This window comes from Falco peregrinus, chromosome 7 (genome assembly GCF_023634155.1).
Source record: "Falco peregrinus isolate bFalPer1 chromosome 7, bFalPer1.pri, whole genome shotgun sequence".
Lineage (NCBI taxonomy): Eukaryota > Metazoa > Chordata > Aves > Falconiformes > Falconidae > Falco > Falco peregrinus.
Genome location: NC_073727.1, coordinates 29,660,071 through 29,674,093, shown reverse-complemented (window position 1 = coordinate 29,674,093; position 14,023 = coordinate 29,660,071). Strand labels below are relative to the sequence as shown.

Here is a 14,023-nt window from a genome sequence, read left to right as displayed (position 1 = left end):
CTTGCTCAATAAATATTTGTTTGAACAGCTGTATTACTACTACAAGTCATTGGGAATTTTTATTGAAACCAAAACTTAGTTTCATCATTATGGCATTTTTGATCACAGTATAAAACTTCACCCTGAACTAGGAAGCTATTGAGCTGAAGTCTTCTACATCTCAATACTGAACTATGGTGTCTCATTTCTGCATTAAGTATTTCATATTGGGAATTTTTCATGAGTTATCCTACTCAATGCTCCTTATTACTGTTCTGCTGCAGTCACGCCTCTCATGATAGAAAACACTAAAGTGTAGTTACAACAGGTTTAGAAATAAAAACTTCATCAAGGTATCATCCATTTTCTTCCACCAAAGTACCCTATTACCTAATTCCACCATATCCAGCATATATGGAATGGACTGAATGAGAATATGGACATCAAATAACTTCAGAAGACTGGATTCAAATCCAAATCCAAATCTGACAATGGGACAATCCAATTATAAAATAACACCTGTTATTTCATGAATGTGTAGCAAGAATCTTGTTTTGTAAGCGTGTTCTCTGCTCTGTCCTCTTTAATACCATTAGTGAGTATTCTCCACCTGGCTTTTCCAGAAACATTTATTTTTCTATGCAGAAAATCAGGCTCACAGAATCAGAGAGTGGTCAGGGTTGGAAGGGACCTCTGGAGATCATCTCATCCAACCCCCCCTGCTAAAGCAGATTCACCAAAAGCAGGCTGCACAGAATCACATCCAGGTGGGTTTTGAATGTCTCCAGAGAAGGAGACTCCACAACCTCTCACGGCACTTTTAAAATACTTTTTCAGTAAATAGCTGATCTGAAGGGTTGCAATATTTTTTAATCACCTTTACTACTTTTGGTCTCACAATACACAGTTGCTCTAAATCCATGAATGTTGATGGACACCTTTTTGTGGATTTCGACCAGTAGAAATTTTGGGCTCATACCACAAGTAATTTTGAAATCCTATGACATTTTGTGGCATACTTTCATTTGTTTCAGCTGTCCAGCTACAGAAGCAGGCTACTGCAATTAGACAGCTTACGGTATTTGCATGTTTTGTTGGTTTTAAGAGAAAGTGGTTTATGTTAAAAGAAAAAAAAAAATCCCCACAATATGTTTCATTTATTTCCTGAGGACTTTCACTTACACAAGTAGGCACTAAACATTAGAAATTGAGTTTCCAGAGCACAAGAGTAAAAAACTTGAGAATTTGGCTTAGTTTCATTTAAAACAGTAAAAACTGACCTTGTAAACATTTCCATAGGAGGTAGGATACATACATTTGACAATACGTCAAATCAAAGAAAGTAAACAGTTACTTTGTGGTCCTAATAAATAATGAGCAACACAGGCATTAAATAAACACTTTTATACAAAAAAGATGTAAGTGAAAGATTAAAATAGGATTTTTAATAAATTAGAAATAGATGTAATAATTTCTTTACAACTTCAGTCTTGCTTGCAAGAGTCACTGGCTCTTTCTGGTTACCCTGATTTACTGACTGAAAAGTTGTCATGGTCAGAACAATCCTGAGTAATTCACAAGCAGGACCCAATGCAAATATAGCTAATTTTTTGTGTGGAGAGCTGCTAATATCTCTAAAATGGCTGTATGTAATACTTTTCTGTTCCACCAACTTGAAGGGGATTGTCATCATAGCCTTAATGTCTGGATTTGGAAAGTAAACTTAAGACTTTGACTTAAGTTTAACTCTCTCCCAGTTAGGTTCCTCCAGCAGCGGCTCCCATGAAGACAGTGTTGATTGGTGGTAAAGATGACACCATATCTCTGCTTGGTGGGCCATGGGACTCCAAGTTTTCCTGAGAAGGGAACTGACCAGATGTTCCATACATACACTGAGATGATGTGGTTTGTATGTTTGAAGCTGTGGAAGAAAAAGGTTACCATCATTCCAAGTTTTCAATCAAATTTAACAAAAAAACCAATCCAATTTCATCTGATGGAAACCCTTATGTGCCAGGCACACCATCCAAAGGACAGGAATGTCAGCACTTCCATACTTCACTCAATTTACCCATACTTCTGTAACTTTTCATCAGTGGCTCCTCATGCCATCAGAGAATAGGTCTACCCACGTATAAGTGAACTCTGCTAAACATCCAGCTATAAGCCTGAAGTTTACAGCTTGCATATGATACATCTACGAAAATTGTGCAAAGCTATTTGTGTGCTATGCTCATCTTTCCACGTCTTGCACCATTCAGGTCCATATTCACTGGTGGTACCGCTGCCACCACCTGGCACACATCAACACAGAATACAGAAGATACCTGATGGGCACAGTCTGAGTGGTGGTGCTGGATTTTCTTCCCCCTCTTTAGCATCTTTTAAAGGACTGAGCACTGAATTCTTGCAGAGCCTTAATGAGGCAAGTAATGTCTGATCTTCTGTGCAAGGTTAACAGGTAGGTAGTAGGAAGAGGTGATCTTTTGGAGAGATAAATGGTGCCCTAGTTTATATATTCCACGCAACCCTTTTTGGAATGTGAGATCAAACTCAGCTACCATTTGTTTAATGCATATACCAAAACAGATCCTTTGGGGTTAGGTAACTTCACCTAAAATTCACTGTCAGTGGGAGCTCTGCCTAATACACACAGTTGTTGAAGCATAGGACAGGAAGGGACTATATCACAAGAAGTATACATCTGGACATCCCTGACCCAGGGTTCATTTGATCTGTTTGACAGCGAGGATCCTTAAGAGCCCTTAGAAGAGCCCAGTCTATTATTAGCTCACTTAATAGTTAGAAAGTGTTTCCTAACACAAGATTTTTCTGTAATTCAGGCCAGTCCACTCCTCATGGACAATGGACCATAGTCCTCCTTACGGGAGCAAAGAGTTATTAAACCCACTGTCCTGCAATGTTAAGGAAAACACATCTTATGATACATCCTAGGTACCAAGCTATTTTATCTCTATATTGCATCTCATACACTATATATGTGAACTACAGTTTAGTACTCAGCACTTGTTAGAATACTAAAAAGTTTACAGCTCTTCCTCAGTCGTTGGCTATACTTACGCATAGGAGTCCGACAGACAATTGAAGGTGAGGAGTCTGTGTAGTATGAGCCTGTTTGTTTTCTTCCGCTGTCATCCAGGATGTTCAGTGGATCATGTATATCATTGTATGATGGCAATGACCGAATGCTGCTTACGCTGCTGATTACAGAAACATGTTGATCCACCATTGTTCCAAGTCTGTGAGATTCTGGATAACTTATATTGTTTCCATAATATCCTATTGACGGAAGATTGGAAAAAAGCAGAGTGAAATTGCTGTTGAAGAGAAAGAGTAAGGTAGGAGCCTGCAACAACCTGAGACAAAAGATAATTGTTACTGGCTGAGTCCCTTGAGACTAAGGTTATTTATGTACACGTACAGCCTAGTAACATTAGTAGTAATGCAGTGACTGACCCAAAAGAGGGGCAGTAACAAGGCAGTATAAAGATCCTAAGAGTTCAGTCGTGCCTTCAGTACAGAACTGCCCTTCCATTCTAAGTTCAGAATCAAACAGCAGTCTGCAATCCGAGGCCATAAAAGATACCGTGGGGACTCTTGGCCACAGTTCAGTTCTCCCTTCTGAAATTCACAATCAGGGAAAGTATACATGGAAAGCAAATCTGCATGGTAATACATACTTACCGCACATACAAATCCATATAAAAGCAACATTTCTACAATTTCTTTCCTCCAGAAGAAGGAGGTGTTTTTTGCTGACCGTATCTCTGAAGCAGATTGTGGCAATAACTTTATGCTTGAAGTATAAGAAATAGCAGGGCCAAAGTCTCAAACTAATGCTAATACACAGTTTTATACTTCATTTCACCATCCTGATCCTGTGACTAGAATGGTCCATTATGCTGATCCTAGAGGTAAGCTACATTATGCCTGCTCTGTTTAATAGTAGATATTTTGGGGGCTTTTCAAGAGATTGCTAAATCACAGGATCATCCTGGTTCTGCTTCCTTTGTGCAAGACATGATGACGGTGCCAAAGGAAGATTAGCATAGGTGCAGCAGATGCTTTTGAGGTCAACTGAGGATTCACCAGAGGAAAATAAATCCTTAAGTAGCTTGTTAAGCTGCTTTACAATCTCTGTATGTCATCAGAGAAGTGGAAAACAGGAAGGTATAAATAAGAGCTGAAAAATATCTTCCATAGGGAAAAAAAAAAATTCAAAGAAAAAGTGTTTTACTCCAGCAAGGAAAGAGAAATAGAAGGGGGAAAGAACATATATATTAATACCGTTGGAAGCATTAGTGGGATATGCTGCTCCTGGGCACGCAGACACCGAGTTGCTCAAGAAATTGAAACTCCCAGTATTCAAAAACTGCATATTGTGTGCGTCCTGAGACATGGGTGAGGGACCATAACTGGAAGGGGATCTTGCATTGTACGGAGACACAGCACAACTGTTGCTGAAGTAGTCTCTGGAGAATTGCTGTTCACTCAAAGCATTGAATCGACTGTGCTCTGCTCTGTGGTGGTAAACACCTGAAGTGGAATGAGCCTGAGTTCTGAACATAGCCTGGTAATTGGAATTGTTTCCATAGTAATTCTGATTAGTTTGTGACAAAGTCTGATAAAGAGGTTCTGAGTAGGAAGAGCACTGTGAATGTGTCGATAACACTGGACCTACACTTGGAGGTCTTACAGCCATTGGCCCCTGGTTGATAACACTTCCCCGGCTGACCATGGCTGGTGAAATGGGTGGAGTCATCAGGTGACCAGTGCTTTGAGACAGCTCCATCTGACCTGGAATAAATAAGCATTAGCCGTGATTACTGTTCATACTGCAGTACTGCTGAATATAGCAGATCTGTTAAGACACTAACCCTTTAGTGAAGTGTGCATTACCATTTCAAACCTTTACAAAGGAGGGCTCCCACCTATACAACACATGTTCTTTAATGCATGGCTTCAGGCTATGAAGCTTCCCACTTCTATTTTCTAGCTTGAAGGCTGCCTCATTCACTGGGAAATTCCAGCAGTTACCAGCCGGGTGTGCTCCAGTTGTTACTGATCATTCTCACCTTACAAGATCGCCACCAAGCCAAAAGGTACAGGATAGTTTTACCGTTGTTCCAATAGAACCTACTACTGACAGGGCTCTACAATTGCTGCCTTCTGTAAATCAGCACAGAGGGTGAGCTCGAGAAACCTTATTTACTAGAGGTTTTTATAAATGCATATGGTCATTTCTCCTACAGCAATGTGTTACTGTGGACTGAAAGACTAACAAGCAAATCGGAGAAGGAGAAACTAGAACTGATACATACCTGTCAGCTGCATATTCTCATTGTCTTCTGTGGTGAAGGGGTTCAGACCAGAAGGCACGCCGCTGGACTGGCTAGCTGACACAGACACATAGGTTTGCTCTGCTAGACACTCATTTTTGACTGAAGTGTCACTGGGCAGAGGAGCAGCTTTGTTACGATTTGCTAGGAAGCAAGAGCTTGGTGATGCAGTAAAGGTGGCTTTGCTTGCATCTGGAAGAGTAAGTGAAAACTCTTGGTGGCTGTTATGTATGCTGATTGCACAGAAATCCACCACTAGCATACAGACAGCATATGAGCTGCCCAATTTGTTTGTCTCTTTGGTTGCTTATTTTAAAACCCAGGGAAGCCTCCATATTTTGCATGTAGCCAATGAATACAAATACTGCTTTAGTCTTGATCTTCCCAGTGGAACTGTTTGTATCACATTCTCTGACCACAGATCTACATCACAGAGTACCGGCTCCTTACTAAAGCCACCATGGTGAAGGTATGAACCAGATTTATTCCCTTGAAGTAGATGTCAGCAAAGAAGAATTAACAACGGGAATTTTAGAAAGTTTGAATTCTGTTTTCATACTGATATCTAGAGAAAAACATTTGTTATTCTCAGTAGTTCTTCAGTTTTCTGCAGACTATTCATAAAGTCAGTGGAAGTTTTGCTATTCTTCAGCAGAAACCACGACTTCACCTAAGTATCCAAGGATAAGGCAACTGCTACATAGGACAAGTTTTTTTCCTGAAGGCTGAATTAGAAAGGGCAGCATCTACTGTCAGACAAATTCTATGGAAGTTTCTTGCAGCAAACTGTAGACTTAAAGTAACAACAACCAAAAGTTCCGGATTGACTGCTGGTGCTAGTATTAATAAAAAATAATTCAGCAGCACCCAGTCAAGTTTCACAGGATTTTTAGGGATTAATTTGGACCAGAATTTGATCCAAATCAATCTTCATTCATTTTATAGCAAAGGACCTGCAGCATATAACTTCAAACTGTCTAACCTTGAAGAAGCCTAGTAGATGGAAAATGTTAAGGATACTGTTTTAAATTCATTTTGTTTCTCTTCCACATAGTAATACTTCAGCCAGATGCTAAACAGGGCTCCAAACTTGTGTTCCAACCTTGCAGGGATATTTGCATTTTGGAAACATTTAATGCATTCCTAGTTATGAATGTTACGAAACTCAGGGTGCTTTAAAAAGAAAGAAAGGTGTAATTACTTATTTATTCTTTGGCAGAAAAACTGGACTAGGAATTCCTGCCCTTTCTGCTACCTATACCTCTTTTCATACTTCAGCTTGTGGCCCTTCTGATGTACCTACAAGTGTCTGTTGCATCCAAGATCATTTCAGTGTTCACATTCCCACAAAATATTATTAAGTGAACTATGGCAGGAAGGTGGGAATGAATTGCTGAGTGAATGGTCACAAGCTTTGCAGATGAGTTTGACAATGTTGCATATAACTACATTTTCAAGAGAAGACAGTAAACCTGCTTCTGTTTAAAGTTAAACCAGTATGTCAATTTCTAAAAACACATGAGCACATTCAAAACAACCAAGCTCTAGTTACCTAAATTCTTCATGTATTTGTCCAGTAGATTCTGGAGTTCTTGTTCTTTGTCATTGTTGAACTGTGTCTCCATGGCGAGCAGGATGTACTCATCTAGTAACATGCGGATCAAATGAAAAGAACCTTTCGTAGGAGAGAGAGAGTAGCTGAGTTATCTTTGTGACCATCTCTCACCACTCTACAAGAAGCAGTGAAACAAACAAATAATTGTGGACTTTAAATGACCTGGCAAGACCAACATGGAATAGTGCCTGACTTCTAGCTCTAATCTCTCTTTGCACTGGCCCACCTAGCTCAATTGTTTACTGTCCTGTAGGCTATTTGACCACTAATTACATCAAAGAAAAATACTGATGAAAGTGAGACATGCTTTATACTTGAAGAGGGCACATAGTGGAGCTAGATAAGGCCGAAGTCTGCCAGAATGCCTCTGCTCTACTTCTGTTTGCCTTGTGCTAAATAACCAGACAATAACTGGTGAAGTCTTTGACCTTATTTCAAGGATATATCACATTAAACACATGTGTCTCCTTACAGCCGTTTCAAATACCCTCTGATTTTTAAGTAACAATGTACCTATGACTAAACTTAGGAAATTATACACTAGATTTAAAGTGAGTTTCACTTTGTGTACCAGCTTCTATTTTATAAAAGGTTCTTCCTGAGAATGTAAACATTCTGAAGATGGACATATGAACCTTAATTTTTAAAAGCCATAAACACACTTGAACTGACTGTCTGCTGATCCCAGAATTAAATTAATGGTGACCTCCTAAATTCCTTTTATTTTATGAAAACATACCATGCATAAGAACTTCCATACAACAGTAATTTTTTACCAAACTGATACACATGTAAAACTAATCATTTAAATCTTCTCTCTCCTATAATGAGATATGCAGTTACAATTCCATTGTCATATCAAACCAAACAGACCTTCTAGCTCTTAAATGGCAAAGCAACGTCAAACAGAAATTAAAAAGTAAAATACCTTCAAAAAATGAACATTGGGATACAGGTCACCAACAAAATGTTGCTAGCATTTACTGTGAATGTTAATTTGAGAAACACGTTACACAGCATTTGTGGCTTTGATCAAAGAATCTTTAAAACAGGACAGGTTCCTCTGCTCAGGAAATGGTGGAAAGCTGGTAAGTGCTAGCACAGATGTACAAAATATGAGTGTGTTAAGAAAGCCCAGGTACCAAAACTTGATGCGTTGTTTAGAGTTAGGTTATGCATCACTCGAGCACCAAAAAAACTCCATTTGAGCAGGAAGTCTTGAGCTCTTTTCTTTAATGACCTCCCATTTTGCTTGCTTGCCTGAAAGAGAATAGTAAAATACTTAATAAGTATGTTAACTTGCTTTCTGCACACAGAAGAGAAGAAAGGAGATATGAATATGCTTGAGAGTTCAAGGAGTCCTTGACTCAGGCAGGGTGCTGCCTGATTCAAACTGTCATCATAATGTGTGTCCTAAAGTGATGAAGAAAAGCAGCATTCACCCTTTTCAGTGCAACCAGAGTAGAGCTCTGACCATGTTAGATGAAGCAAACTGCTTACTGCTACAGCTGTGCTGTGGCCTGAAGAGATATAATTTACCTCATATTCTAATATTAAAGGTACCAAATTGTTCTGTAAATATACAGGTGTACAGAGCAGAAAGAAAGAAAAAAAACACACCCACCCTCTGGCACTGTTATTCCACATAAACAGGGAAAAGATATTAGTCTTTGTACTTTAATGTAATCTGTGCAATACTGGCCAGACTTCCTCTTACAAAATGGTTTATTTCCTGTCATAAGATTGAGGCTTTCAATGCTGCTCATTTCATACCACTGCTTTGCTCTGGCAGTGATTTGTTTGCGTGGTAAGGTATGCCCTGTTGCTTTCTCAAACAGCAAGCAGAAAGAATCTGTTGTGTGAGTTTGACAGTAACCACAATTTAGCAAGAACAGAAGGCAGAGAGCAACAGAAGGATTACATGTTCTGTAAATTATTAGCTTCAGCTTAGTTGACCTAGCCTCATATTAGGACCTGTTGGTATTTCTCACCCTTAACTACAGGACAACAACGCTAGGAATCGTACCTGTTAACTTTAATAATACAGTATCACATAGAAGATGCTGAATGGGGGAGTGCTTCACCTTTTCTGCCTCGCTTGTTTATCAGGAATTGTCTTCTGAAACTGTGGAATCGATTTCAGACCATAACCATTCTGCTTTAAAATAAGTTGTGATTTCTCAGCTTCAGTGGGACTTTTGTGTCTAGGTGTGTATGAGGACTTGGTTTGGTTCTGCTGCCCTGAATCATCCAAAGCTCCTCACTGTGCTGCTCACATATGACAGAAAATGTTAGGAAACTCTGAGTGCTTTAAAAAGAAAGAAATCATCACTATCTTCATTGATATTTGGGAAAACAGGTGAAGAAAGGTAAAATGACATGCCCATGGTTATTCTGTAAGTGGCAGAGTCACTCTTCTGCAAGCCAGTCAAAACTAACTGCACTGTCTCCTTCTCTTGCAAACATATATATTGAGATGCTCCCTAAAATTACGGTTAAGATACTGCATTTCCAGATAGAACAAGACCGGATGAGAAGACCAGTGTTCAGCTACTAGCAAGCAATGTGTAACATTTTATTCTGCTAGTTTACATTCATTACAGTCACAAACTGGGTAAAGATCTCGTGAGCTATAACTCAGAACTCAATTATTTTGTTCTGCGCTATAGTGTAATCATTCCTGTATAATTACATGCATATAAAATACTTGTGATCATAGAGCATCTTGTAAATCGGGGATGTGTGTGGGGTGATATGTGTGTGTGTATCCCATCAAAACCATCAATTACTCCATTAAGAACCTTATAAAGCTACAAAACTGTATCTTCCATCCTGTTCTGTAGAAATCCTTCTACAGGTTAGCTACTTCTGAATCCATCCGCTACACTAACTTACACCACATACAGTACCGTCCAAATAGCAGGAAAGAAAGAATTGCTTCTTTAAGGAACAACTTTTGCTCACCTTACTCACTGAGCAATACCCCCGTGATTCTGCACACACAGACAGATAAGATGGATGGGTTTCTTTCACGTACAGTTTATGACAGCACTGACTGTAATGTTTTTAATCAAGATACTTATTAGTTTGTCACACTTAAAAGATGGCTCAACAGCACTCCACATGATTAACTAGAACTAATGGCCCTGGAACCTTTCACACCAAATTAAGAACTCCCCTGTTACAATAAGATGGGAGCAGAGATGATAATCCCATGGGGGAAACCAATGGGATGGCATAAGTAAGGGACTGTGTAAGGAGTAAGGGGAGTAGGATTTAATCTCGAGTCAGGCAGAACATTTGAAAGGTACCTTGATAACCCTTTGCTCAACCACAGTATCCAACCATTCAATAAATGATTCCACAGTGGCATTCTTCTTTAGAAGGTCCTTCAGTTCTTGGAACACTGTAATAGAGTCATCTACCATATAAAAAGGAGAACATATCATTGCACACTATTCTGAATGTGAGAAAAAGCCACTCACCAGCCATATGACAATATTGTAGCATGGAAAGGAAAAGCAAAGAATTAGAGCAGTGAAGAAATAAAGCATTTCCCCAGCAGAGCAAGCAGACACACATCCATCACATATACATGTTTTAATTACTTAATCATTACAATGATTCAGGTTGTAAATCAATGAAAATTTGCAAGAAACTAAAAGCAAAAAACAATTCTGATATTTTCTGTTCCTTTTAAGATTCAGTCTTGAAAACCTTGCTGTTACTAAGTTTAGTAGTAAAGCTTTATCTGTAATGTGGCAGATTTGTAAACATCTTAGGTTTCCCTTATACTTTACAAATTTCTCAAAATATAATGTAAAGCTAACTTCCTCAATTCCTAATTTTAAAAAAAGGCCTGAATGACAAGTTATTTCTCTTCTAATTTTCTTTTTTTAACTAGTGTGAAAGAAGACAAAGAACAAATAAAAAACAATTACACAAGGAGTAGGAAATGGGCAACTCAAATGAAAATGTGAATGGGACTGTGAACCATTACAGAGAATAAATGTTCATGATAAAAGTAGTAATATTTAGAGGACAACACACTGTTATTTCTTTCAGCTCTCCAAACTCTGATCAAATGGTTCCTATAACAGAAATTATATTTTTAATAGAGAAAATGGCTAATTCTTTTTTCAGCAACAGGTATGTATATGTAAATGAACACCCTCAAAATCTGTACTTTATTTCACTGTATTCTGTGTATGAAAATAGTTGTTATGCTTTATAGATATGAATTTTTTTAAAGATAACTTTCAGGGGGAAAAAATATTCATACCAAAAGCAAAGTAAACTAGCTCAAATATCCATTAAATTAAGCCATGTTGATACAGAATTTTTGAGACATCTTTCAAGAATTGATTGGTGCCAATATTCCCATATGATTAGGACAAAACTTCAGAAGAGATTTTATTACACCTAGCAACTGACATGTAAATGATTTTTTCAGCGACCATTTAAAGTCATTTAGCTGGGATGACTTCCCAGCACAAGCTTCTGTTCTTGTAGGAGGACATGCTAGGGAAACCAGTTGGTTTTCTTAAACTACGGAAGTTAACACTGAGACTGATTAGAGAATGCAGTGTCTATGTGTGCCTTTTCTCAGTCTATCTCCAAGTCGACTGGTGTGGCATGGCACGAAAGAGTGAGTTACTTTTAATGTTACAAATATATCACCATGGACTTACATTCACTGTAGACCTCCCCATCAGAGTCTGTGCTCCCTGAGACTGCAAGGAGTGCCTGAGAGCCAATACTATTCAAATCAACTTTTTCAATATCCGACACCATGGAATTCACCACGTGCTGATCAAAAAGGGCTGGCCGAGCAATCTGTGAGAGAAGACAAGGTAAAATACTGAATGTGTTTTAACCACAGCTGGTAACTAAGCACCACACAGCTGCTCACTCGCTCCCCACCCTGCCATGAGATGGGGGAGAGAACTGGAAAAGCAAGAAAACTCGTGGGTTGAGATAAAAGTAGTTTAATAATTTTTTTTTAAGAAGTGGTAGCAGTAGTAGTAGTAGTAGTAAGGGAAAGGGGAAAAAATAATGAAGGGAAAGATACAACCCAGGACAGACACGTGATACAAACAAAACCAATTGCTCACCACCAACAAACCGACGCGCAGCCAGTACCCAAGAAACAGCCTCCCCACCAACCTCCTCGCTAGTTTTATTGCTGGACATGATGTCATATGGTACGGAATATGCCTTTGGTCAGTTGGGGTCAGCTGTCCCAGCTATTTCCCCTGCCAGCTTCTTGTGCACCTCCAACCTACTCGCTGGCAGGGTGGTATGAGAAGCAGAAAAGGCCTTGACTGTGTAAACACTGCTCAGCAATAATGAAAACATCCCTGAATTATCAACAGTTTCCAGCACAAATCCAAAAGCATAGCCTCATACTAGCTACTGTGAAGAAAATTAACCCCACCCAAGCCAAAACCAGCACAGACCTACACCTGAAGATCACCTGAATAACTCACAGAAGAATCGCATTCTGTTTAATTTTCTTATCATGGCTGGGCTTTTCATAGATCAGATGAGATAATGTTTCCCACTCATTAGACTTCTACTGCTTTTCTAATGTGCCTTCCTATCAGATCATCTTCATGATTTCACCCACATGCTACTCCTGTCTTAATATTTATGAAAGAGAAAACTAAATGATTATGAATATATGGTGCATCTACAGTTACTCACGAGGACTACCATCTCAAAACACAAGCTGTTATCACTTAAATTCCCCAGAAGGCATTTTATCCTTTTGTATAATCTACCAAACCATGACACGGAAGTGCCTCCTAATTGCAGATACCTGTATCCTGTCAACACAGCCTTGGAGCCCTCAGGTACCTGTCACTCACATGTTCCCCTTTCAGTCAAAACCCAAAAAGAAATAAGCTCTCCAAAGAACATCATGGACAAGACTGAGAAACTTTGCTAGGCATGAAGGATCATCTGATATTTTCCCATCTGGAACTAAAACAAATACTGATATATTTCACTTCATCATTGGATTGCCAAAAGTTCCCATGATAGTAGTTTATTACAACCATGGTCTTTTCTCTCTTTTCTCCTACAAAAGTTTGAAGTTTTGGTCACATCTATTTATGGCTGCTTTAACATAGTTAAAACTACAAGTTGTAAGTCTTCCGTGGCTGATGTTGAACCTTGAAAAAATAATGCATTATATCTCAGAGCCAACAAGGTGCACTGAACATAACTGACAATTTTTTGATGTATCGTCTTATTCTGTTTACCTGTGCTAGGTGTAGGAATGATGTCTGTCGTTTCAGGGAGGAAACAAATCTTCGTGCAATAGGCAGTTTCTTATCTGTTAGGTTTTCTGGCAGATTTTCCAAAGAGGAAATAACCCACTGTTCCCAGTTTTTTGCAAAATTTCTTATATCTGCCAGTAAACTATAGGAAAAAATGGGTTTTAGAGAAACATCAATAAAAATTATTTTGCATTAGTTCAAATAACTGCATTTCAATCTATAGCTAACACACTCCTGGACATATCTGTGAATTATTCCTCAGGTGTCATCAAAAGGAAACAGGAAATGACCAGTCAGCAAAAGGCTAAAATGGTCTATATATTGATCTGTACCTCCTCTGAGAAAAACTGTAAGCCATCTGCAAATTGAAATAAATTGAAAAACAGTGGCTTTCAGAATAAAGCATAAGAAACACAAGAACTGTTAGAAGCTAAAGGCCTTAGTCAGACATAAAATCCCAAACAAGATGCACTTCAATGGAAAGGAAAGATGAGAGGATTCAGAGGTAATTTGTAATAATTCTCTTATTAATGTCTTGTTGAGAAAATGATTAGATATTATGGTGATGTCTAGGATACAAAACCGAAAAGTATTCTGAAAACCAACTATTTTTCCTTAAACAACACAAATACATTTGTTTCTTTTTTTCTCTTCTAGGGCTTTAGTGTAGAAGAAATCTATTTCAAAATATCCAACAAGCCAGTAAAATGGGACATTGAAATACTGTGTAGTATTTTAAGGCTATTATATAGCTGTCCTCAGAGCTGACAGTGTTTTCCCATATA

At 38.6% G+C, this 14,023-nt stretch overlaps 1 protein-coding gene across 1 annotated transcript in view; it reads right to left on the bottom strand.

Moving 5' to 3' along the window:
• Window positions 1-1,368: 1,368 nt before the first annotated feature.
• RFX6 (regulatory factor X6) overlaps window positions 1,369-14,023 on the bottom strand; it is a 36,198-nt gene continuing 23,543 nt past the window's right edge. Inside the window, exons 11-19 of the mRNA XM_055810694.1 lie at window positions 13,221-13,380; window positions 11,646-11,790; window positions 10,266-10,375; window positions 8,097-8,214; window positions 6,892-7,014; window positions 5,322-5,531; window positions 4,288-4,797; window positions 3,061-3,279; window positions 1,369-1,900 (exon numbers count right to left, since the gene is read on the bottom strand). Coding sequence (XP_055666669.1) covers window positions 1,737-1,900; window positions 3,061-3,279; window positions 4,288-4,797; window positions 5,322-5,531; window positions 6,892-7,014; window positions 8,097-8,214; window positions 10,266-10,375; window positions 11,646-11,790; window positions 13,221-13,380 — 1,759 coding nt within the window. The 3' untranslated portion in view covers window positions 1,369-1,736. The remainder of the gene's footprint in view (window positions 1,901-3,060; window positions 3,280-4,287; window positions 4,798-5,321; window positions 5,532-6,891; window positions 7,015-8,096; window positions 8,215-10,265; window positions 10,376-11,645; window positions 11,791-13,220; window positions 13,381-14,023) is intronic.